The 25,509-nt window shown below is 44.3% G+C and overlaps 1 protein-coding gene across 4 annotated transcripts in view; it reads left to right on the forward strand.

Moving 5' to 3' along the window:
* LOC129822175 (myotubularin-related protein 4-like) overlaps nucleotides 1–25,509 on the forward strand; it is a 145,118-nt gene that overhangs the window by 94,602 nt on the left and 25,007 nt on the right. For all 4 annotated transcript variants that reach the window (XM_055880243.1, XM_055880251.1, XM_055880230.1 and 1 more), the window contains 6 exons: nucleotides 7,737–7,853; nucleotides 16,587–16,669; nucleotides 17,766–17,932; nucleotides 18,034–18,130; nucleotides 20,151–20,264; nucleotides 23,369–23,571. In XM_055880243.1, coding sequence (XP_055736218.1) covers nucleotides 16,626–16,669; nucleotides 17,766–17,932; nucleotides 18,034–18,130; nucleotides 20,151–20,264; nucleotides 23,369–23,571 — 625 coding nt within the window. In that variant the 5' untranslated portion in view covers nucleotides 7,737–7,853; nucleotides 16,587–16,625. The remainder of the gene's footprint in view (nucleotides 1–7,736; nucleotides 7,854–16,586; nucleotides 16,670–17,765; nucleotides 17,933–18,033; nucleotides 18,131–20,150; nucleotides 20,265–23,368; nucleotides 23,572–25,509) is intronic.

The following is a 25,509-nucleotide window of genomic DNA, read 5'->3' on the forward strand; positions in this document are numbered from 1 at the left end:
CAGGCCCAATCACATGCTCCTTTTAATTAGTTGTTTTCTCTGGGCTGTACCATTTCACATCTTACAGTAATCCTCTCTCCCCTGCCTGTCCTGTATGTTCATGCCCCAACAGGTCCTGCTCTTAGAGTGACTCATTAAGTAGTGAGTGTGATGAGGCAATGCAGTATTATTGTGCCTAAGTGGTCACTAGGCAACAACTCTGTGCTATGTCTTTCCAAAATAGAGATTTTCTAGATGTTGTAGTCTAGTGAATGCTCACGGCATAACAACCAAACCGCATTTCGCTGGCCAACAAGGGTCTGGTACACAACTTCAGTTTTTGTCACAGGTGAAATTACTTTCTTGCTTGCTCTTTCGCAACAGTGCAGTAATCAATATCAGTAGTACTATAAAAAATAAATCAAGTAAAGTAGAACAAAAACACACGAGAAATACAAACAAAATAAAGTAAGCTACTGTATATACACGGTCAGTTCCAGAGTCAGTACCAATACCATATTTACAATGTGCAGGGATACTGGAGTTGGAGGGTTAGATATGTATATGGTTAAGGTGACTAGGTATCAGGCTATGTGATAAACAGAATAGCATCATATATGATGATTTTGTGTGTGTGTGTGTGTGTGTGTGTGTGTGTGTGTGTGTGTGTGTGTGTGTGTGTGTGTGTGTGTGTGTGTGTGTGTGTGTGTGTGTGTGTGTGTGTGTGTGTGTGTGTGTGTGTGTAGTCAGTGCAAAAATAAATTAGAAGGGTCAATGCAAATAGTCTGTATAACCATTTTGTTAGCTATTTAGCAGTCTTCTGGCTTGCTTCAATACCGTTTGCTGTGCAGAAGCAGAGAGAACAGTCTATGGCTTGGGTGGTTCGAGTCTAGAACAATTTTCAATGCCTTCCTTTTATTTTACATTTTAACATTTTTTGTTTCACCTTTATTTTACTGGGCAAGTCAGTTAAGAACAAATTCTTATTTACAATGGCGGCCTACTCACCTTTCACACTGCCTGATATAGAGGTCCTGTATGGCAGGGAGCTCAACCCCTGTGATGTACTGGGCTGTCTGCACCCTCCTCTGTAGCGCCATGCAATCAAGGGTGGTGCAGTTGTCATACCAAGCAGTGATGCAGCCAGTCAAGATGCTCTCAATGGTGAAACTGTAGAACATTTTCAGGATTTTATTTTTTATTTTTTATTTCACCTTTATTTAACCAGGTAGGCTAGTTGAGAACAAGTTCTCATTTGCAACTGCGACCTGGCCAAGATAAAGCATAGCAGTGTGAACAGACAACAACACAGAGTTACAGATGGAGTAAACAATAAACAAGTCAATAACATGGTAGAAAAAAAGAGAATCTATATACAATGTGTGCAAAAGGCATGAGGAGGTAGGCAATAAATCGAATAATTACAATTTAGCAGATTAACACTGGAGTGATAAATCATCAGAGGATCATGTGCAAGTAGAGATACTGGTGTGCAAAAGAGCAGAAAAGTAAATAAATTAAAGCAGTATGGGGGGTGAGGTAGGTAAATTGGGTGGGCTATATACCGATGGACTATGTACAGCTGCAGCGATCGGTTAGCTGCTCGGATAGCAGATGTTTAAAGTTGTTGAGGGAGATACAAGGCTCCAACTTCAGAGATTTTTGCAATTCGTTCCAGTCGCAGGTAGCAGAGAACTGGAAGGAAAGGCGTCCAAATGAGGTTTTGGCTTTAGGGATGATCAGTGAGATACACCTGCTGGAGCGTGTGATACGGGTGGGTGTAACCATCGTGACCAGTGAACTGAGATAAGGCGGCACTTTACCTAGCATAGCCTTGTAGATGACCTGGAGCCAGTGGGTCTGACGACGAACATGTAGCGAGGGCCAGCCGACTAGGGCATACAGGTCGCAGTGGTGGGTCGTATAAGGTGCTTTAGTAACAAAACGGATGGCACTGTGATAAACTGCATCCAGTTTGCTGAGTAGAGTATTGGAAGCTATTTTGTAGATGACATCGCCGAAGTCGAGGATTGGTAGGATAGTCAGTTTTACTAGGGTAAGTTTGGCGGGGTGAGTGAAGGAGGCTTTGTTGCGAAATAGAAAGCCGACTCTAGATTTGATTTTGGATTGGAGATGTTTGATATGAGTCTGGAAGGAGAGTTTGCAGTCTAGCCAGACACCTAGGTACTTATAGATGTCCACATATTCTAGGTCGGAACCGTCCAGGGTGGTGATGCTAGTCGGGCGTGCGGGTGCAGGCAGCGAACGGTTGAAAAGCATGCATTTGGTTTTACTAGCGTTTAAGAGCAGTTGGAGGCCACGGAAGGAGTGTTGGATGGCATTGAAGCTCGTTTGGATGTTAGATAGCACAGTGTCCAAGGAAGGGCCAGAAGTATACAGAATGGTGTCGTCTGCGTAGAGGTGGATCAGGGAATCGCCCGCAGCAAGAGCAACATCATTGATATATACAGAGAAAAGAGTCGGCCCGAGAATTGAACCCTGTGGTACCCCCATAGAGACTGCCAGAGGACCGGACAACATGCCCTCCGATTTGACACACTGAACTCTGTCTGCAAAGTAGTTGGTGAACCAGGCAAGGCAGTCATTAGAAAAACCGAGGCTACTGAGTCTGCCGATAAGAATATGGGGATTGACAGAGTCGAAAGCCTTGGCCAGGTCGATGAAGACGGCTGCACAGTACTGTCTTTTATCGATGGCGGTTATGATATCGTTTAGTACCTTGAGCGTGGCTGAGGTCCACCCGTGACCGGCTCGGAAACCGGATTGCACAGCGGAGAAGGTACGGTGGGATTCGAGATGGTCAGTGATCTGTTTGGGGCTCTTCGATGCTATTGCAGTTCGCCACAGGATGTTTTTGTGCTGGTCGAGGGCAGTCAGGTCTGGAGTGAACCAGGGGCTATATCTGTTCTTAGTTCTGCAGTTTTTGAACGGAGCATGCTTGTCTAATATGGTGAGGAAGTAACTTTTAAAGAATGACCAGGCATCCTCAACTGACGGGATGAGGTCAATATCCTTCCAGGGTACCCGGGCCAGGTCGATTAGAAAGGCCTGCTCGCAGAAGTGTTTTAGGGAGCGTTTGACAGTGATGGGGGTGGTCGTTTGACCGCGGACCCGTAGCGGATACAGGCAATGAGGCAGTGATCGCTGAGATCTTGATTGAAGACAGCAGAGGTGTATTTGGAGGGCAAGTTGGTCAGGATAATGTCTATTAGGGTGCCCATGTTTACGGATTTAGGGTTGTACCTGGTGGGTTCCTTGATGATTTGTGTGAGATTGAGGGCATCTAGCTTAGATTGTAGGACTGCCGGGGTGTTAAGCATATCCCAGTTTAGGTCACCTAACAGAACAAACTCTGAAGCTAGATGGGGAGCGATCAATTCACAGATGGTGTCCAGGGCACAGCTGGGAGCTGAGGGGGGTCGGTAGCAGGCGGCAACAGTGAGAGACTTATTTCTGGAGAGATTAATTTTTAAAATTAGAAGTTCGAACTGTTTGGGCATAGACCTGGAAAGTATGACAGAACTTTGCAGGCTATCTCTGCAGTCGATTGCAACTCCTCCCCCTTTGGCAGTTCTATCTTGACGGAAAGTGTTATAGTTGGGTATGGAAATCTCAGAATTTTTGGTGGCCTTCCTAAGCCAGGATTCAGACACGGCAAGGACATCAGGGTTGGCAGAGTGTGCTAAAGCGGTGAGTAAGACAAACTTAGGGAGGAGGCTTCTGATGTTGACATGCATGAGGCCAAGGCTTTTTCGATCACAGAAGTCAACAAATGAGGGTGCCTGGGGACATGCAGGGCCTGGGTTTACCTCCACATCACCCGAGGAACAGAGGAGTAGTAGGATGAGGGTGCGGCTAAAGGCTATCAAAACTGGTCGCCTAGAGCGTTGGGGACAAGGAATAAAAGGAGCAGATTTATGGGCGTGGTTGAATAGATTCTGGGCATAATGTGCAGACAGGGGTATGGGGGGCACGGGTACAGCGGAGGCAAGCCCAGGCACTGGGTGATGATAAGAGAGATTGTATCTCTGGACATGCTGTTCTCAATGGGTGAGGTCACCGCATGTGTGGGAGGTGGGACAAAGAAGGTATCAGAGGTACGGAGAGTGGAACTACGGGGTCCATTGCAAACCAAAACAATGATAACTAGCCTGAACAACAGTATACAAGGCATATTGATATTTGAGAGAGACATACAGTAAGGCATAAAGTGATTGCAGGTCTTGATTGGGAGAGCTAGCTAAAACAACAGGTGAGATAACAGCAGCTAGTCAGCTAACACAGCAACAGCAGGTAAAAATGGCGACGACTAGGCAGAGAGGGTCGGATTAACTACACATAGAGCCTGAGTTAAAACACAGATTCGACAGATAAAACACAAATAAACAGAATAGAGTACCGTGAATTAATGGACAGTCCGGCAGGCATCAGCTATGTAGCCAAGTGATCATAGTGTCCAGGGGGCAGCCGTAGATGGAGCCTGGAAGCCGCCACTACGCTAGCACGCGGCGTTTAAAGTTAGTAGCCCGGGGGGTGGTCTGCTCAGACGGAGGGGGTCTGCTCAGACGGAGGCCGGTTGAGGGCACAGCGGATGGGGTATTCGTCTGCAGACCAGACGTGGTCGTGTCGACAGAGAATCCAAGCCGGATGGCGATGGCGAAAGAGAGGTTGTAATTGTAGAATTGTGTTTGCTAACTGGTGCTAGCTTCGTGGCAGTGGCGCTAGCTGCGCTAGCTGCAAGCTAGCTGTGAGGATCAGATGTAGTGGCTCAGGGATTACGGCAGGAATCCGGCGTTGTTGTCGAGAGACAGTCCGATGCTGGTAAATTGGTGAGTAATATCCAGGCTAATAACAGGGCTGGTGTCTGTGCAGAAGGTAAAAGCTGCTAGCAGCGGCTAAAAAATGACAAAATAGCTTGTAGCTGATTAGCTGGTTATCTGGTTAGCTACTGGGGGTTCTTGAATGTGTTCCAAAGTTAAAAAATAATAGCGATTCCGTATCACATTGGGTGAGGTAGGTTACCGGAAGGTATAATCAAATTAAAAATTGAAAAGAGATAGAATTATATATATATATTTTTTAAATATATACAAGAAATATGAAAAATACAAACGTACACGAGAGGACGAAACAAAACACGTCTACACTGCTACGCCATCTTGGAATGAAGTTTCAAGGGGGCCCATGCCAAATATTTTCAACCTCCTCAGGGGAAAGACACGCTATCGCACCTTCTTCACGGTGTAGATGGCGGCATGTTCCACACTGCCAGGTCACTGACCACCTCCCTGTAGGCTGTCTCATTGTCGCCGGTGATCAGGCCTCGCTGTCGTGTTGTCAGCAAACTTGACGGTGTTGGAGTCATGTGTGGCCACACAGTCGTGTTGAACAAGTGAGTACAGGAAGGGACTAAGCACACACCCCTGTGGGGCCCCCATGTTGACAGCCAGCGTGGCGGAGGTGATGAGTAAAGTAAAGATTGATGCCAGGAGACATGAGTGGAAGAGAAAAATCATAGTAGGCCTTTCTACTCCAAGAGAGAGAAGTATAGGTTAGAGATGTTCTTCAATTCACCAGACATACACACACAGCGTAATCATACATTATGCATTACAGACCCTTGTCATGGCACCAGTGAACAAGACTAGAGCTAAGTTCAAGGCAGAGGAAAATTATTTCATCCCATTTAGACATTATTTCATCCTGTTTAGACTTCACTGTAAAACATCAATTACAGCTAAGATGTTTCTCATCTGTTGCAACGCACCAGTCTAATGACAAGACGAACATGGGCATAATTTGTCTCTGTCACTATTACACTCAACAAAAATGTAAATGTAACATGGAACATTTTCAAAGATTTTACTGAGTTACAGTTAATATAAGGAAATAAGTAAATGTAAATAAATTAGGCCCTAATCTATGGATTTCACATGACTGGGCAGGGGTGCAGCAATGGGTGGGCCTGAGAGGGCATAGGCCCACCCACTGGCGAGTCAGGCTCAGCCAATGAGAAATAAGTTTTCCCCACAAAAGTGCTCTATTGCAGACAGAAATGCTCCCCCCCCAAAGACGATCCCGCAGGTGAGGAAGCCAGATGTGGAGGTCCTGTGCTGGTGTGGTTACACATGGTCTGCGGTTGTGAGACATCTGTGGCATTGTTGTGTGACAAAACTGCACATTTTAGAGTGGCCTTTTATTGTCCCCAGCACAAGGTGCACCTGTGTAATGATCATGCTGTTTAATCAACTTCTTGATATGCCACACCAGTCAGGTGGATGGATTGTTTTGGCAAAGGAGCAATGCTCACTAACAGGGATGTAAACAAATTTGTGCACAAAATTTGAGAGAAATAAGCTTTTGCGCATGTGGAAAATGTCTGGGATCTTTTATTTCAGCTCATGAAACATGGGATCAACACTTTACATGTTGCATTTATATTTTTGTTCAGTATAAATTATTTTCAGTGAAGTGCAATAAAATGTTGAATTAAGTTTGAACACAGTGATCGTTAATGTTTGTTTGGCTGCATCTCGTTAATTGGCTTCCTGTTTTAGACGACTTGACGCATCATTTAGACTAGAGTTTGACATCATCAGTTCCCTCTATTTAGTCTTTATCTGTCTCCCTCCATCCACCTGGTTGGGTTTTAAGCAGCTAAGCTGCTACTTCTGAGAGAGATGAAACATGTGTTCTATTCTGTGATGGGAACCAATTATCTTAATGCATGGGTCTTCTCTATCCTTGTGTCCCAAATGTCACCCTATTGCCTACATAGTGCACTTGTTTTGACCAGAGCCCTGTGGGTAATACGTTGCCATTTGGAATGCAGGCCTGGAGTCTGGGCTGAGGGACAGGGCTGTGGAACTAATGAAATGGGCATGTATCTGGAATGTTAGACGGTTTGAGAGCCATCACAAACCCAGTACCGTCAACCATGTACACACACACACACACACACAGTACATAGTACACAACCTCCCTGCCCGCCTGCCTGTTGGCCTGTTCACTCAGGCTCAAAGAACAGCCAACCTGCTCTCCTCTCTCACATAGATAATTTTATGCTGTTAGTGCTAATGGCGACTGCCACAAAGCACATTTATGAATGGATTCAAGAAGCTACACATTTGGCGTTAGTTCCTACTTCACAGTAGGGTAATAAAAAAAAATTGTCTTTCTTTTTAAAAGAAATGCCTTCTTGAACGTGAACTTTCATGTACCTTAATAACAAACTTGTATGTGATCTGTAAATATGAATACAAATGTTAAATGACGAGCCATGTTGGTTAAGCCACAGAAAAAGCCAGCAACCTTCCCACTAGCCATGATTGGAGAAAGTAATTATATTTCTATACTGTTTACCAAAGCAGCTGGAGAACAAGCCAATCAGATTCCAACAACACTGACCAGGAGAACTAAAGGTCTTTTCACACTACTAGGTACACATTTAAGAGACCACGAACAGGTGTGATAATCAGCAGGATAGTGTTGATTCTCTATTGGACTATGTACTGGTAATTTTGTACTGGTTTGATGTGTGATGGCTGTATTGCAAGTTTTACAGAGAACAATGGGATTAATAGGAAGATAATGAAGTGAATATACTGTAAAAACTGCAAGGTTTTAACTTTGTGATGTTTGTATCCTGATATCCAACGTTGTCCTTATCGCAATGTTGATTAAGCGTTGTGGTTCATGTTGTCTTACCGTTGCGTTGACGTTTGTGTCCCCTCCAGGTGCCGTTCCCAGCTCTGCAGGGGGAAGGGGTGGAGTATCTAGGCCGAGCCGATGACACCATCATCGCCATCTCCAACTACAGGCTCCACATCAAGTTTAAGGACTCCATTATAAATGTAAGACATAATGAACACATGCGTATTTTACGATAGGCTGGTATTGATCCACGGACCGGTTTGGGTTTTTACTTTACCTTCTATATCGGCATTTAAATATTTGGTTTGTTAAATGTGATACGTTGTGTGTAACGTCCATTTTTATAGTTTACTTCGCTACTTCTGTCATCGCTCTCTGCTCTCTCTTAACATGCCGCTTTACACACAGACATAGCCCCGCCCCCTGTCACTCAAGGTGGGCATTTGTTGTTCCTCGACCACGAGACACTTACCTTCAGTCTGTATGGTCAATGCAACAATGTTGATGACAATGATGCTGTTTTCACTTTGCTTCCTAATATAAATCCAGTAGTGCTTTATAATTACACTGTTAGTTTGTGTTTCTGCAACCAGCTATCTGCAACCAGCTAGTTTCTATTTTCTTAGCTAGTTGGACCTAAATCGTGTTAGCTGCTAATGCTAATCCCTAGTTAGCTGGCTAGCTAGCTAGCTAATGTACTGAGTCAGAGCAAACATACAGTACCACTCAAAAGTTTGAACACAGCTACTCATTCAATGGTTTTTCTTTATTTTTACTATTTTCTATGTTGTAGAATAATAGTGAAGACATCACAACTATGAAATAACACATATGGAATCATGTAGTACCCAAAAAAGTGTTATTTTATATTTGAGATTCTTCAAAGTAGGCACTCTTTGCCTTGATGAAAGCATTGCACACTCTGGCATTCTCTAAACCAGCTTCACCTAGAATGCTTTCCCAACAGTCTTGAATGCGTTCCCACATATGCTGAGTACTTGTTGGCTGCTTTTCCTTCACTCTGCAGTACGACTTATCCCAAACCATCTCAATTGGATTGAGGTCAGGTGATTGTGGAGATCAGGTCATCTGATGCATGACTCCATCACTCTCCTTGGTCAAATAGCCCTTACACAGCCTGGAGGTGTGTTGGGTCATTGTCCTGTTGAAAAACAAATGATAGTCCCACTAAGGGCAAACCAGATGGGATGGCGTATTGCTGCAGAATGCTGTGGTAGCCATGCTGGTTACCACAGCAAGTGTGTTTTGAATAATAAATAAATTACTGACAGTGTCACCAGCAAAGCACCATCACATCTCCTCATCCGTGCTTCACGGCGGGAACTACACATGGGGAGATCATCCGTTTGCCTACTCTGCGTCTCACAAAGACACCGGGGTTGAAACCAAAAATCTCAAATTTGGACTCATCAGTCAATAGGACAGATTTCCACTGGTCTAATGTCCGTTGCTCGTGTTTCTTGGCCCAAGCAAGTCTCTTCTTCTTATTGGTGTCCTTTAGTAGTGGTTTCTGTGCAGCAATTTCACCATGAAGGCCTGATTCACGCAGTCTCCTCTGAACAGTTGATGTTGAGATGTGTCTGTTACTTGAACTCTGTGAAGCATTTATTTGGGTTGCAATTTTTGAGGCTGGTAACTAATGAACTTATCCTCTGCAGCAGAGGTAACTCTGGGTCTTCCTTTCCTGTGGCGGTCCTCATGAGAGCCAGTTTCATCATAGCGCTTGACGGATTTTGCGACTGCACTTGAAGAAATGTTCAAAGTTCTTGAAATGTTCCGCATTGACTGACCTTCATGTCTTAAAGTAATGATGGACTGTCATTTATCTTTGCTTATTTGAGCTATTCTTGCCATAAAATGGACTTGGTCTTTTACCAAATAGGGCTATCTTTTGTTTACCACCTCTACCTAGTCACAAAATAAATTCCACAAATTAACTTTTAACAATCAACACCTGTTAATTGAAATGCATTTCAGGTGACTACCTCATGAAGCTGGTTGAAAGAATGCCAGGAGAGTGCAAAGCTGTCATCAAGGCAAAGGGTGGCTTCTTTAATGAATCTCAAATATAAAATACATTTTCATTTGTTTGACACTTTTTTGGCTACTACATGATTCCACATGTGCTATTTCATAGTTTTGATGTCTTCACTATTATTCTACAATGTAGAAAATAGTAAAACATAAATACAAACTGTGTCCAAACTTTTGACTGGTACTGTAATTAGCTATACAGCCTGATAATACCAGTGATGATGTAGACCTAAATCATCATGTTTGTTGTGCAACAGTATCTTCTAAATCAAAGAGGAATAAACAAAGCATGAATATGTTAGTTATATGAAGTAGCTAAGAGAAAACATTCAATGTAGCCAAAAGTTATAGGGTCCCCAAGTAAACACTTATCAACACTTTGGTTCATACCCTGTCACAATAATTCCTTCCTGGTGTTTTCATTTGTTGTCATCTTAATAAACATTGTATTCAAAGTGCCCACTATTATATTCTAACTATGGAATTAGAATAATCATTCTATTTCCATGATTCCAACAGTTCACCCAAGTGTGTTGCTCTAAATCCCAAGTCAAATCATAATTGCAACATTTGGTTAAAAATAAGGTCTAGATTATTTGCCTATATTGTGCAGCCCTACGTGGCAGTGTGGAAATAGTCTAAAATGAGTGCAGGAAATGCAGAAATTGAAGAAAATGCAGAAAAGTATTTTGGGGTGAATTGAACAGTATAAAACAATCAGAATGGAGAAAGACCCATTGAAATCACTTAGAATGTATGTGTTGCCACCCTAAGGTCACGCACTACACATAAAGCAAATTTAGAACTTTTATTATTCTGTGATATTGCATTTTTGCCATATCGCTCAGCCCTAACACATGCAATACACATGATACAGAGATCCTAGAAAAAAACAAGACTAGCATGTTCAAGTAGCTAGGTAGCCTAGTGGTTAGAGTGTTGGACTAGTAACTGAAAGGTTGTAAGATTGAATCCCCGAGCTGACAAGGTAAAAATCTTTTGTTCTGCCCCTGAATGAGGCAGTTAACCCACTGTTCATAGGCCGTCATTGAAAATAAGAATTTGTTCTTAACTGTCTTGCCTAGTTAAATATAGGTTAAATAAAAAAATAGCTCCTCTGACATAGCCTGGTTAAACCAGATTGAACGCGGCAGTGTAATGTATATAAATCATTTTGGTTGCCAGGCTAATTGCTACACTGTCTATAGATCTGTAGATATGTGCACAGAACTGAGAGGTAGTAATGTGATGAACAGAACCCTGCCTGAAAGGAGAGGCTCTGCTGGTTAGGTTCATTACAGGCCATATAATACATTTTAGACAGAATGTCCTGCTACTTACAAGCCAAGGCTGGTAGCACTTCAAATTATGTGATTGAGATGCAGAGCCATTCCCAGGACCTGATGCCTGGTTCCCTCCTCACACCCACTGAGTTGGCAGTGTGTCGGGCACCACAGGAGTGGTGCAGTGAGCGGTGTCTATGATCTCACCACCAGCCAGGACTGTTTTACGTGACCTCTGGAGTTTCAGGGAGCCGGCCCAACGCTTACTTAAAGTTGCACGTGCACACCACAGACACACACACACACAGACACACACAGACACACACACACACACACACACACACACACACACACACACACACACACACACACACACACACACACACACACACACACACACACACACACACACACACACACACACACACACACACACACACACACACACACACACACATCTTGGCATCAGAGTGAGATTCCACCTCCTCCCCTACTCCTCTTTAGTCTCGAAACTCGACCCTAGGCAACAGTGACTAGGGTTTGGTTTCAATGATAGACTCTTTTGGCATAGAGGATCGATGTCACTGCCTATGTCGATAAGGGAGAAAAATGTATTTATTTATTCTGCTTGAATAAAAAAAATCACATGGCAGACATGTGAGAATGTCGCGATTCAAAACCTTTTTAATTCAAGCAGATAAAGTAATGAAGTAGGCAGTGACGTAGTTCCTCTATGCCAAATGAGTCCGTCATTGAAACTAGACCCTAGTCACTGACCACGTTTACATGCGCACAGTATTCCTGATAGTAGCTCATATCCTACTTAAGGTCTTATTCGGGATAAGCTGTTTACATTCACCTTTGATATCCTGCTTACGAGTATCTATGTAACCATGAATATACAGAAAATCCTCATTTAAGTTCATATGGGTTAAATGGAATAGTAACTGAAATAAGGACACTGACTGTAGGCCTATAACCTTCTACATGTAGAGTAAAATAATATAAACTCCAGGTGATTTATTCATTTCTTGCAGTAAAATTATACAACAAATGTTTATTTTGTCTCGGGAACAGAAGTGGAGAAATATGATTTCTTTCTTTCAGCATCTCTTGAGAAAATGTGAATGTGTGTGTAATGTGTTATCTCTGGCACTGTTAAACCAGTAGACAGTATTTCAACCACATGAAATGTTGTCACGATCGTCTTGACTTGGAAGAGAGGACCAAAACGCAGCGTGTGAAAAAAACATTCTCTTTTATTAGAGAGACGAACAACAAACGAAACAAAACAACAAACTGACAACCGTGAAGCTATTTAAACAAATGGTGCTGACACTGACCACTACACAATGACATAGACAATTTCCCACAATCACCTAAAGCCTATGGCTGCCTTAAATATGGCTCCCAATCAGAGACAACAATAAACAGCTGTCTCTGATTGAGAACCAAACCAGGCAACCATAGACTTTCCTAAACTTCTCTACTTAACACAACCCCATACACTATACAAAACCCCCTAAACAATACACACGCCCTAAACTAGACAAAACACACAAACATCCCATGTCACACCCTGACCTAACTAAACTAATAAAGAAAATCAATATAACAGAGGCCAGGGTGTGACAAATATGCACCCAATATGAAGTCTTATCAGAAACGTGTTTCATCGTTTTCTCAGCGTTTCGTTTCCTTAAAACCTGTCAAACTGATGACATTTGAACGTTTTGCACAGGACCAATCTTTCCACTGTTTTTAGTTATTCCGTTTTCTCCCTGATCCCTATACGAAACAGACAACTTTACCGGTGTTAACTAGATTACTAGTGCATTCATTCTATCGATGTAAGAAATTATTCTGGTGAGCATACTTTATAGTCTTCTGGGGCAGTTATGACAGAAGAGAAACAACATGTATCTAACTATAGTTGACAAACAAATGGCCTACCAAATGTCGGAAAAAGCATGTCTAAATTATTGTTGAAATTAGCCAGTAGGCTATATGGACCAGTACGGAGTATCAGCAAAATAAATTATTATGTAATTATGGTGGATCAAATTGCACAGATTCTTCATTTTTTTTAAAGTGATTTGTTTGACAATCAGATGAAAACATCATCACACAACACCTATGATATGCGAAACTGAGCCTGCGCAGAACGCGAAAAACAAAAGTTAACGGGATAAGATGTTTACATGCCCCAGTATCCCGTCAAAGATCAGCATATCATAGGCATCTTATCCGAGTTTCTCATAACCGGGATACAAGCTTTTTCGTGTTGTTGTAAATGGGATATGATGTTTATATGAGTCAACTCAAAAACAGAATGCGGCAGTATCCCGAATATTGGTGTGCATGTAAACAAGGTCAATGTGTTGCCTAGGGTCGAGTTTTAGAGACTAACATAGGGTCGAGTTTTAGAGACTAACTCCTCTCCTCCTTCTCCCCCATCCCAGAACTCCAGTCATCTAACAGAGTGCCATTTTCTTTTTTAAACATACAGACATCTGCACTGTCAGTTTGTGCTGCATGGGTATTAAAATGTTACATTTTGATATACTTTCCCCTTCCATTTTCTTCTCTCATACTTTCCTTTTCAAGCTTGGTTGTGGTCAGCAAAAGTCACTCTTTCTGCCTTGCTAATTTGTGTTCTCTGCTTGATTTTATTATCTTCCATCTTTAGCTCTTTCTTTTTATGTTTTGCCTATCATTAACTTCGTTCTGTTGTTTTTCTTCAGTTTAATAGTTTTTCCATTTCCTCTGTCCCCTGTCTTGTTGTCACCCCCCTCCTTCATGCTCTTTGCTCCCTCCCTGGTCCTGGTGTATGTCTGTCACTTTGTTGTAGACCTATCAAGGTGTGGACAATCATATTTCTGTGAGTACCTTGTGTCAACAGCAACCCTCAGCTTCCCCCCTCCTCAGCTTTCATTCAACCTCTGGTTCAGACGGACTACTCCTGGATTATTGTGCACTCCGGAAGGACAAAATGTAATTTAATTTGAAATTGGAAGCAATCTAAAAACTGTTTTATTAATTTTCTGATTCAGAATCTTCTCAACATTGAATATACACTGCTCAAAAAAATAAAGGGAACACTTAAACAACACAATGTAAGTCAATCACACTTCTGTGAAATCAAACTGTCCACTTAGGAAGCAACACTGATTGACAATAAATTTCACATGCTGTTGTGCAAATGGAATAGACAAAAGGTGGAAATTATAGGCAATTAGCAAGACACCCCAATAAAGGAGTGATTCTGCAGGTGGTGACCACAGACCACTTCTCAGTTCCTATGCTTCCTGGCTGATGTTTTGGTCACTTTTGAATGCTGGCGGTGCTTTCACTCTAGTGGTAGCATGAGACGGAGTCTACAACCCACACAAGTGGCTCAGGTAGTGCAGCTCATCCAGGATGGCACATCAATGCGAGCTGTGGAAAGAAGGTTTGCTGTGTCTGTCAGCGTAGTGTCCAGAGCATGGAGGCGCTACCAGGAGACAGGCCAGTACATCAGGAGACGTGGAGGAGGCCGTAGGAGGGCAACAACCCAGCAGCAGGACCGCTATCTCCGCCTTTGTGCAAGGAGGAGCAGGTGGAGCACTGCCAGAGCCCTGCAAAATGACCTCCAGCAGGCCACAAATGTGCATGTGTCTGCTCAAACGGTCAGAAACAGACTCCATGAGGGTTTCAAGAGGGCCAGACGTACACAGGTGGGGGTTGTGCTTACAGCCCAACACCGTGCAGGACGTTTGGCATTTGCCAGAGAACACCAAGATTGGCAATTTCGCCACTGGCGGCCTGTGCTCTTCACAGATGAAAGCAGGTTCACACGCACATGTGACAGACGGGACAGAGTCTGGAGACGCCGTGGAGAATGTTCTGCTGCCTGCAACATCCTCCAGCATGACCGGTTTGGCGGTGGGTCAGTCATGGTGTGGGGTGGCATTTCTTTGTGGGGCTGCACAGCCCTCCATGTGCTCGTCAGAGGTAGCCTGACTGCCATTAGGTACCGAGATGAGATCCTCAGACCCCTTGTGAGACCATATGCTGGTGCGGTTGGCCCTGGGTTCCTCCTAATGCAAGACAATGCTAGACCTCATGTGGCTGGAGTGTGTCAGCAGTTCCTGCAAGAGGAAGGCATTGATGCTATGGACTGGCCCGCCCGTTCCCCAGACCTGAATCCAATTGAGCACATCTGGGACATCATGTCTCGCTCCATCCACCAACCGTTGGACAGTTGCACCACAGACTGTCCAGGAGTTGGCGGATGCTTTAGTCCAGTTCTGGGAGGAGATCCCTCCGGAGACGATCCGCCACCTCATCAGGAGTATGCCCAGGCATTGTAGGGAGGTCATACAGGCACGTGGAGGCCACACACACTACTGAGCCTCATTTTGACTTGTTTTAAGGACATTACATCAAAGTTGGATCAGCCTGTAGTGGTTTTCCACATTTTGAGTGTGACTCCAAATCCAGACCTCCATGGGTTGATAAATTTGATTTCCATTGATCATTTTTGTGTGATTTTGTTGTCAGCACATTCAACTGTGTAAAGAAAAAAGTATTTAATAAGAATATTTCATTCATTCAGATCTAGGATGTGTTATTTTAGTGTTCCCTTTATTGTTTTGAGCAGTGTAATTGAATGCACTTAGCAAGGCAAGAGCCAAGCAGTTCTGTTTTGCAGAGATTTCATTTATAGCGCATCTTAAGATTTTGTAGCACCACTTTGTGCCGAAGTCTGTCTGAAGTGTGGCAGAATGAATTGGTTGTTCATTACCGAGTTAGATGACCCAGGCCCCCGCTGGTCAGCGTAGATGCTGATTGGCCTGCCCCAATCAAAGGTCAAGCCTCATTGGGTAATTTTAAAACTGTTGCGTTCGGAGTGACATCATTAACACCCCTGAGCTGTGGACCAATAATAGAGCTAGAGCTGTGGTACGGAACACTACAGGCTCAGCATGATAGAATGACTGAGTGAAGATTCTAGAATAGATTGCACTGCTGCAGACTCCAGAGCTTGGCCTGTGGTGATGACTCATTGGTTTAAAATGGTTATTATGGTTGCATAATGGTTGTTGTTTGTAGGAATGAGATTTACTGTGTTAGAATTTACTGTGGCAACTATGAAAAGTGTAAATACATATAAACGTTATAGTTCATGGAAGGCATTGACAATGTAATAACATGCAGCGTGATGATTTTATAAGGAAATGCAAATGATGCTGTCGTGAATTAGATATTGGTCTGGCAATAGAGGCATTGTTATAGTGTCTGTTTTATGCCTATACCTAATAGAGGCTTGCGTGAATTTACATAACCCATGGGAAAGGTAAGTCCACCACAAATATCCTCTTCCAATCCCCTCTGCTGTGTGAAAAATAATATTGTTACCTCGCCGTGCCTTGCTGTCTACCTTACAGTAGGTACCTTAACTAACCATGACGAGCCTAGATTACTAGGTACTTCATTAAATGTGTTGTGTTCAGTGAGGTGTCCTGTGTAAAGTGGTGCCCTCGTTATTAGAGGTGTTGTGTCTATCCTGGTGTCTTGTGTAATGTGGTGTCCTCTCTCTGTCTCCCCGTCCAGGTGCCTCTGAGGCTCATAGAGAGTGTGGAGAGCAGAGACATGTTCCAACTGCACGTCATCTGCAAGGACGCCAAAGTCGTCAGGTAAAGAGAAAATTCCTACTTTATATCTACGGTACCTACACTGGCTTGTGACAAACAACTATTATTAGGACTTATTGATAAATGGATATCTTGTGCTCCATGAATCATTGTTTTTTTACATGATCAAAAATAGGAATTGTTTTTTTTGTCTTTTTTGAAAGTCTTTTTTGAAATTAAATTTGATTGACATTAAGCACAACATGATATTTCTTGACACAATGTATAGCCTTAATTCGTAGTGGTCTTTTTTGATAGGCCTATGCCACAATATTTCTGCTGATGGGAAAACTAGATCCTTTGTTATTGCAAAAGTTGAAAAAGAGATGTCATGAAGTTGGCTTAAGAACATTTTTGGCTCAAAACCACTTAAGATCTTTTTTCTTTGACCGCCCCTCTGGAAACCTCTTTCAAAGCTAAGAACCCGGATCCGGTTCTGTGCATGTGTTATTTCACACACACATAGCTGCTGCTCACAATCCCCCTCCCTTCACGTTTCACTCTTTACTCACCCTCTTCTGAAAAGACTGAAATTTCAAGGAATCAAAGCCAATCTATGCACTGCAGCCCACTTCTCTCCTATACAACTGTAGTGTTGCTGGCTCACTTTGACAGCCTGTCTGGCATCTTCTTCACAGAGATGCAGACATCAGAAGTGTTCCCACCTCTTTGATTGTGATGGCTTTATATCCTGCCTGAGGAGCAGATGTGATGTGGTACGGCCCAGGGAAACACTCAGAGCACTCATGAGAATATAGAATCATAGAAGAATCTCCATGTTGGAGAGCACTCATTATTACCCGTTTGTGAACTACTGTAAGAGAGAATATAGGCCTACATACAGTAACTGTATACCACCCTCACATTCTGTCCAATTAAGATGACTTTCAAAACAAACTTGTCGGACAATATGTGATAATGTAGGCATAACCCATGGCTATGTATTATCTTTTAGTCCTTGAACATGTTTTGCCTAAGAATAATAATAGATAATGTACACAAACCATAATAATATGGTGAAAGCATGATAATGGTGTTGAAGTTGGTGGCCATCCTCTGATTTTCCATCCTATGTGTTTGTGTTTTGTTATCTACTCAGATGCCATTTCTCGACATTCAAGCAGTGCCAGGAGTGGCTGAAGCGTCTGAACCGGGCCATAGCCCACCCTAGCAGGCTGGAGGATCTGTTTGCCTTGGCCTACCACGCCTGGTGTCTGGGGGGCAGCGCAGACGATGAGGACCAGCACCTACACCTCTGTAGACCAGGTTAGTGTCAGACATGTACACACACACATGCACACGCAGATTAAAACCCTGAGGCCTCATTATTGTTGCTTTACCTCTCTTTCCTCTTTCTCTCTGTGTAGGTGATCATGTCCGTCAGAGGCTGGAGATGGAGGTGAGGAGGATGGGCTTCGACATGCAAAACGCCTGGAGAGTGTCCGACATCAACCTCAACTACAAGTATGATACACACAAAAACACGTACACACGGCCCCCAGTCTCAACACAGAGCGGGAAGATTGATGATCAAACAACTGCCTCATCGCAGTGCACGCTAACCAAGGTCGCCAGGTGCACGGTGTTTCCTCCGACACATTGGTGCGGCTGGCTTCCGGGTTGGATGCGCGCTATGTTAAAAGAAGCAGTGCGGCTTGGTTGGGTTGTGTTTCAGGAGGACGCATGGCTTTCGACCTTCGTCTCTCCCGAGCCCGTACGGGAGTTGTAGAGATGAGACAAGATAGTAACTACTAACAATTGGATACCACGAAGTTGGGGAGAAAAAGGGAGTAAAATTACAACAACAAAAAAATTATATTATTAAAAAAAAAAAAAAAAAACTGTCTCATCAAGCCAACACACACACCTTAGCTAGCTAGCCCACTCTCTCCTAAGCAGGTACGTCTAACATCTGTGCTGTTAAATATTCCCAGACTCGTTTGCGGAGCAGACTGGGTGGGGAGAGTGACTCAGCATTTCAAATAGCGTTTTCTTCGCCAGTCAGTGTTTAAACTCTCTCTCTGTTGCTGCTCAGCTCTTGATAATCTGTGTGACAGGTCTATGGGGGAGGGAGAGGGGGATACGAGGGGAGGGAGGGAGAGGGAGGTACAGGGGGAGGGAGCGAGCGAGGGAGGGAGGGAGTGGGGAGAGACGAGGCGAGAGAGAGACAGGGATTAGGCGGAGGGGTAGAGTAAGAGTCGATGTCATCCCTGTGACAGACTGAGCTCTCTCTCTTTCTCTCTGAAGGACAGCTGCGCAATGGGGCCCGGGGGAGGGGGGGGCTTCCATCTGTCTGTTCCTCTCCTCTGTCTGACACTCACCAGTCACGTCGCACACACATCACACACACATTTCTGTGTATGTCTGTCTTGCACTGAGACATACATGCAAATCATACACACCTTTCTGTACACCCATCTCTAACACACTTACACATGCAGACATATTTAACATAACTTTCACAATTGCACTCACACATTTGAAAATACCTTAAAAAGTGTCTGAGACCTGTGTGTGTCCTCTGCTGGGTAGGTAAATAAGTAAATTAATCTGCAGTATGCTCTGAGAGCCACAGTGTCATGCTCTCGCTGTCTCTCTCTCTCTTGCTGTCTTCTCTGAGTGTCCTGCTGAGGGGGACAGACACACTGGAGGAACGGGTAATTTAAGCAGGCCGGAACCTGCTGGGGATACATGACTCAGCACAACACACACACACACTGAAACACATACACACTCATATCTACCTGGAGCAGACAGTAGAGAGCGACTGCAGGCTAGGATAGAGATTAGAGATTAGAGATTAGAGATTAGAGATTAGAGATTAGAGAGAGAGAGAGAGAGAGAGAGAGAGAGAGAGAGAGAGAGAGAGAGAGAGAGAGAGAGAGAGAGAGAGAGAGAGAGAGAGAGAGAGAGAGAGAGAGAGAGAGAGAGAGAGAGAGAGAGAGAGAGAGAGAGAGAGAGAGAGAGAGAGAGAGAGAGAGAGAGTGCGCAACAGTGATGTGCAAACTAGAGGAGATGGTGTAAGTGCTGGAGTGTCAGAATAGATGATAGAAAGATTTAATAGGGGATCAAGAGACAGCGGGCCACTGAATATCTCTGTTACAGCAGGGCTTGGAATTGTCGATCTCACTTTGGATATTTTATCTGAGAAATAAAAGCCCTCTCTCACTAATACTCACCTAAATAGTAGCCAACAGTCTTGATGCACTACGTTGATAATTACCCTGCTTTGCTGTGCATTTCAGTCAGTGGTCAATTAAGTACATTCTCCCTTTCCTATACGTATAAATCTACAGTCTGCAAATGTAATGGAGGTGATTTGATTAACTATACTTGCTTGATGAGTAACCTTGCCTGAGAGCTGAAGACTTGTTAGATGCCTAGAATTTAAATCAATGGGTCTGACAACTTTCCGAATGCACTGTATAATAAACGTCATAATCTGTATAACCCTAACCTGTCCCCTCATCTTCTCTCTTGCCAGGTTGTGCTCCAGCTACCCCCAGAAGCTGCTGGTGCCAGTGTGGATCACAGACAAGGAGCTGGAGAGTGTCGGCTCCTTCAGGTCCTCTAAGAGGATCCCTGTGGTGGTCTACAGGTACACACAGGACACACACACCATAACGTACACACACACATCATACACACACACACATCATAAACACACACCATAACGTACACACACACATCATACACACACACACACACATCATAAACACACACCATAACGTACACACATACACATGATACACACCATAACGTACACACACATCATACACACACCATAACATACACACACACACACACACACACATCATACACCCACATCATACACACACACTCACCATAAACCCACATCACACACACACACTCACCATAATGTACACACACACACACATCATACCATACACACACACCATAACATACACACATACACATGATACACACCATAACGTACACACACATCATACACACACACACCATAACATACACACACACACACACATCATACACCCACATCACACACACACACTCACCATAATGTACACACACACACACATCATACCATACACACACACCATAACATACACACACGCACATCATACTCACACACCATAACATACACACAAACACACACACACACACACACATCATACCATACACACACACCATAACGTACACACATACACATGATACACACCATAACGTACACACACATCATACACACACCATAACATACACACACACACACACACACACATCATACACCCACATCATACACACACACTCACCATAAACCCACATCACACACACACACTCACCATAATGTACACACACACACACATCATACCATACACACACACCATAACATACACACATACACATGATACACACCATAACGTACACACACATCATACACACACACACCATAACATACACACACACACACACATCATACACCCACATCACACACACACACTCACCATAATGTACACACACACACACATCATACCATACACACACACCATAACATACACACACGCACATCATACTCACACACCATAACATACACACAAACACACACACACACACACACATCATACCATACACACACACCATAACGTACACACATCATACCAAACACACACACTATAATGTACATACACACATCATACACACACACCATAACGTACACACACACATTACACACACACGATAACATACACACATACATCATACACACACACACACCATAATGTACACACACATCATACACACACACCATAATGTACACACACACACACATCATACCATACACACACACCATAATGTACACACACACACACATCATACCATACACACACACCATAACGTACACACATCATACCAAACACACACACTATAATGTACATACACACATCATACACACACACCATAACGTACACACACACATTACACACACACGATAACATACACACACACATTACACACACACGATAACATACACACACACATCATACACACACACACACACACCATAATGTACACACACACATCATACACACACACCATAATGTACACACACACACATCATACCATACACACACACCATAACGTACACACACACATCATACCATACACACACACCATAACGTACACACACACACACATCATACCATACACACACATCCGCCATACTACACACAAACACGTTGTACATTTTATTCAATTAGCAGAAGCTCTTATCCAGAGCGACGTACAGTTAATGCGTTCATCTTAAAGGATCGTTTTTGTTCTATTGATGTGTAACAGAACTATTCGCCCTTCAAGAAGACAGAAATACAGCTGGTATGAGTTTTGCATCATATGTTTAGGTAACTAGGTGAGGCAACCACATATCACAGACATAGTAAGTTAAAAAAATCTCAAATGAGCAGCTATCAGCAAAGTCAGTGCTAGTAAGAAAAGACAAGCGAGTGTTCTTTTCCAGAAATACAAGGGGCTCCTGAGTGGCGCAGGGGTCTAAGGCTGTATCCAGGCTAAGGCTGAATCCAGGCTGTCTAAGGCTGAATCCAGGCTGTATCACAATCGGCCGTGATTAGGAGTCCCATAGGGCGGCGCATAATTGGCCCAGGGTCGTCTGGGTTTGGCCGGTGTAGGCCGTCATTGTAAATAAGAATTTGTTATTAACTGACTTGCTTGGTTAAATAAATAAAATCGTTTATTTTGTATTTGTTTTCTGGGGAGGGCTACTTTGTAAAGCGTTTTCAGGCGTCTTTGTAAGATTGGTAGGCACTCAGCTGCCCTGATGTTAGGGGGAAGCTTGTTCCACAGTTTGGGTGCCAGGACAGAGATGAGCTTAGACTGGGATGAGCGGGAGCCAGCCCCTCATAGTGGTGGGAGGGCCAAGAGATGAGCGGTGGCAAAACGGAGTGCTCAGGTTGGGGTGTAGGGTTTGAACATAGACTAAAGGTATGGAGGGGCAGTTTCCCTTGCTGCTACGTAGGCAAGCAGCAGGGTCTTGAAATGGATGCGAGCTTCGAGTGTGAACTAGAGGAGAGTGCGAAACAGCAGGGTGGCATGGGAGAACTTGGGATGGTTGAGAACCAGGCGGGCTGCGGTGTTGTTGCAGGGTTTTGATGGCTGAAGTGGGTAAGCTTGCAGTAGTCCAGACGGGAGAGGTGAAGTGCCTGGACCTGTACCATGTCCGGTGTGAGGAAGGGGTCGTACTCTACGGATGTTGTAGAGCAAGAACCGGCAGGAGCGAATCATTGCTCATAGAACGACAGGGTGTTGTCCAGGATTATGCCCAGGTTCTTTGCACTCCGTAGGGTTGGGACACCGTAGAGTTGTCAACCATGATAGAAAGCTTTTGGAGTGGGAAGTCCTTCCTTGGGAGGAAGGGCTGCTCCGTCTTGTCCGTCTTGTAGAGTTTGAAGTGAGGGGCCAACATCCAAGCTGAGATGTCTGCCAGGCACGCAGAGATACGTGTTGCCACCTGGATGTCAGAAGGGGGGAAGGCAGGAAGGAGGAAGAAAAAACTGAAGAAAACACACTGACACATTTCAAATATCCTCACCATACCACACCTAAGTAGCAACACATTCCAAACAATGATAATTTGACTGTTGACCTGCTCTGTTTTTTTATTGTATGTCTACTTATGGTTGGTCCCCGCTCTCTCTCCTGCCGTCCCACCAGGCACCAGAGGAACGGGGCAGTGATCGCCCGTTGCAGCCAGCCAGAGATCAGCTGGTGGGGCTGGAGAAACACAGAGGATGAATACTTGGTCACCTCCATCGCTAAGGCCTGTCTGATGGACCCAGGGGCCAGGGTCACCTGTGGGGCCGCAGCCTGCAGCCGGCCCCGAGGGAAGGGCCCAGACAGCTCCGACAGCGACTTTGGTAAGGCTGACAGAGCTTTATTATTTGACCTTTACTATACCTGATAAGTTGCCTGATAAGTTGCCTATCCTACATTCTCTTTTTTTTATATATATATATATTTTTACCCCCTTTTTCTCCCCAATTTCGTGGTATCCAATTGTTAGTAGTTACTGTCTTGTCTCATCGCTACAACTCCCGTACGGGCTCGGGAGAGACGAAGGTCGAAAGCCATGCGTTCTCCGAAACACAACCCAACCAAGCCGCACTGCTTCTTAACACAGCACGCATCCAACCCGGAAGCCAGCCGCACCAATGTGGCGGAGGAAACACTGTGCACCTGGCGACCTTAGTTAGCGCGCACTGCGCTCGGCCCGCCACAGGAGTTGCTGGTGCGCGATGAGATAAGGATATCCCTACCGGCCAAACCCTCCCTAACCCGGACGACGCTAGGCCAATTGTGCGTCACCCCACGGACCTCCTGGTCGCGGCCGGCTGCGACAGAGCCTGGGCGCGAACCCAGAGTCTCTGGTAGCACAGCTAGCGCTGCGATGCAGTGCCCTGGACCACTGCGCCACCCGGGAGGCCCCTATCCTACATTCTCATATGAAAAAATCTCACAGCGCTTGCTTTATCAGCTCTTTCCAGTCTTTTAAAACCAGTAGGAATGATAACTTGTTTATGGACAACTGTAGCTGTTTCAGCTCATTCAGTTTGCACTGTCCCAAAAACAACCCCAATTAGATTGATGAGAACTAGCTATGAAGACATAAGTGCCTGGGAATATGCCATTCTCAATTAATACATTCACATTGGCGTGCAATTATGTCTGGTTCATACACACACACACACACACACACACACACACACAAACACACACACACACACACACACACACACACACACACACACACACACACACACACACACACACACACACACACACTCCTCGCCTACATACATTGTGGCTGGACAGAGGATAAATTGTCGTCAGTCAAGACCGGATGTGTATGGGCAAAGTTGCTGTGGCTCTCTTGTTGTTACCTTGTTTTCATGTTGGAGGCCAAGAATGTGGGGCCCATTTTGGGAGTGACTGTTCCCTCTCTCTCTTCCATTCACTTTGTGTGTAAATGACTGACAGGGAGAACAACGGTGGGCTGCACACTGTCTACCACTCTCCAAGTTTCTGTCTCGACTCTTCTAGTTAGACAGCCCCTCAGCTTTGAGCTTGTTGAGTTTCTAAACAACACCCCTGTTCTAACTGAACACACAATATTGGCTTCTCTTCACAAAAAAATGGACAGCGGGACAGGAGTTGGAGCCTGTGAAAGGACTACCCCTTTTCAGAGAGTGAACTAAAGGCTAAGCACACCCCGAATCTATTCCCATGATTTTCTGTTTTGAGGAGGGTAACATGGAGTAATAGAATTGACTTCCTGAATGCCAGGACATTGATTCAGTTGAGTGGGAGAGGGATAACCTGGTCCCAGATCAGTTTGTCCTCAATTGCCAACTATAGGAGTGAGTTGACCATATGAGTTGGCTATACTGCACAAACAGATCTGTGAACCAGACTAGACAGACATGCAGTACAGAGAATGTTGACTTACTCTAAATGGCAGGTCATGTATTGACTTGGGCGGGTGAGATATTGAGGCTAGTAGCTCTGGTCCACTGTGAGTAATGACTCTATCTGAGGTGTCTGCTGGCATGATGAGGCCCTACCTAGCAATCACAGTTCCCTAGCAATGTTGCTGTACCCCTTCGTTGTGGTAGCTGTTACTGAGCGATGCTGCAGTGGTCATGATCAGGAGGAGATATTGATCGACTCAAGGGGACGAGCTGAGAGCTGAGCCAGCACTATTGTTCATCATGGCCCTGTTCCTAACACTCCTCTCTCTGTTTATCCCCAGTCCATCCCCTGTTGCGCTTGCTCGCTCTCTCTCTCATGCTCTCTCA

The sequence above is a fragment of the Salvelinus fontinalis genome, chromosome 2 (assembly GCF_029448725.1).
Source record: "Salvelinus fontinalis isolate EN_2023a chromosome 2, ASM2944872v1, whole genome shotgun sequence".
Taxonomy (NCBI): domain Eukaryota; kingdom Metazoa; phylum Chordata; class Actinopteri; order Salmoniformes; family Salmonidae; genus Salvelinus; species Salvelinus fontinalis.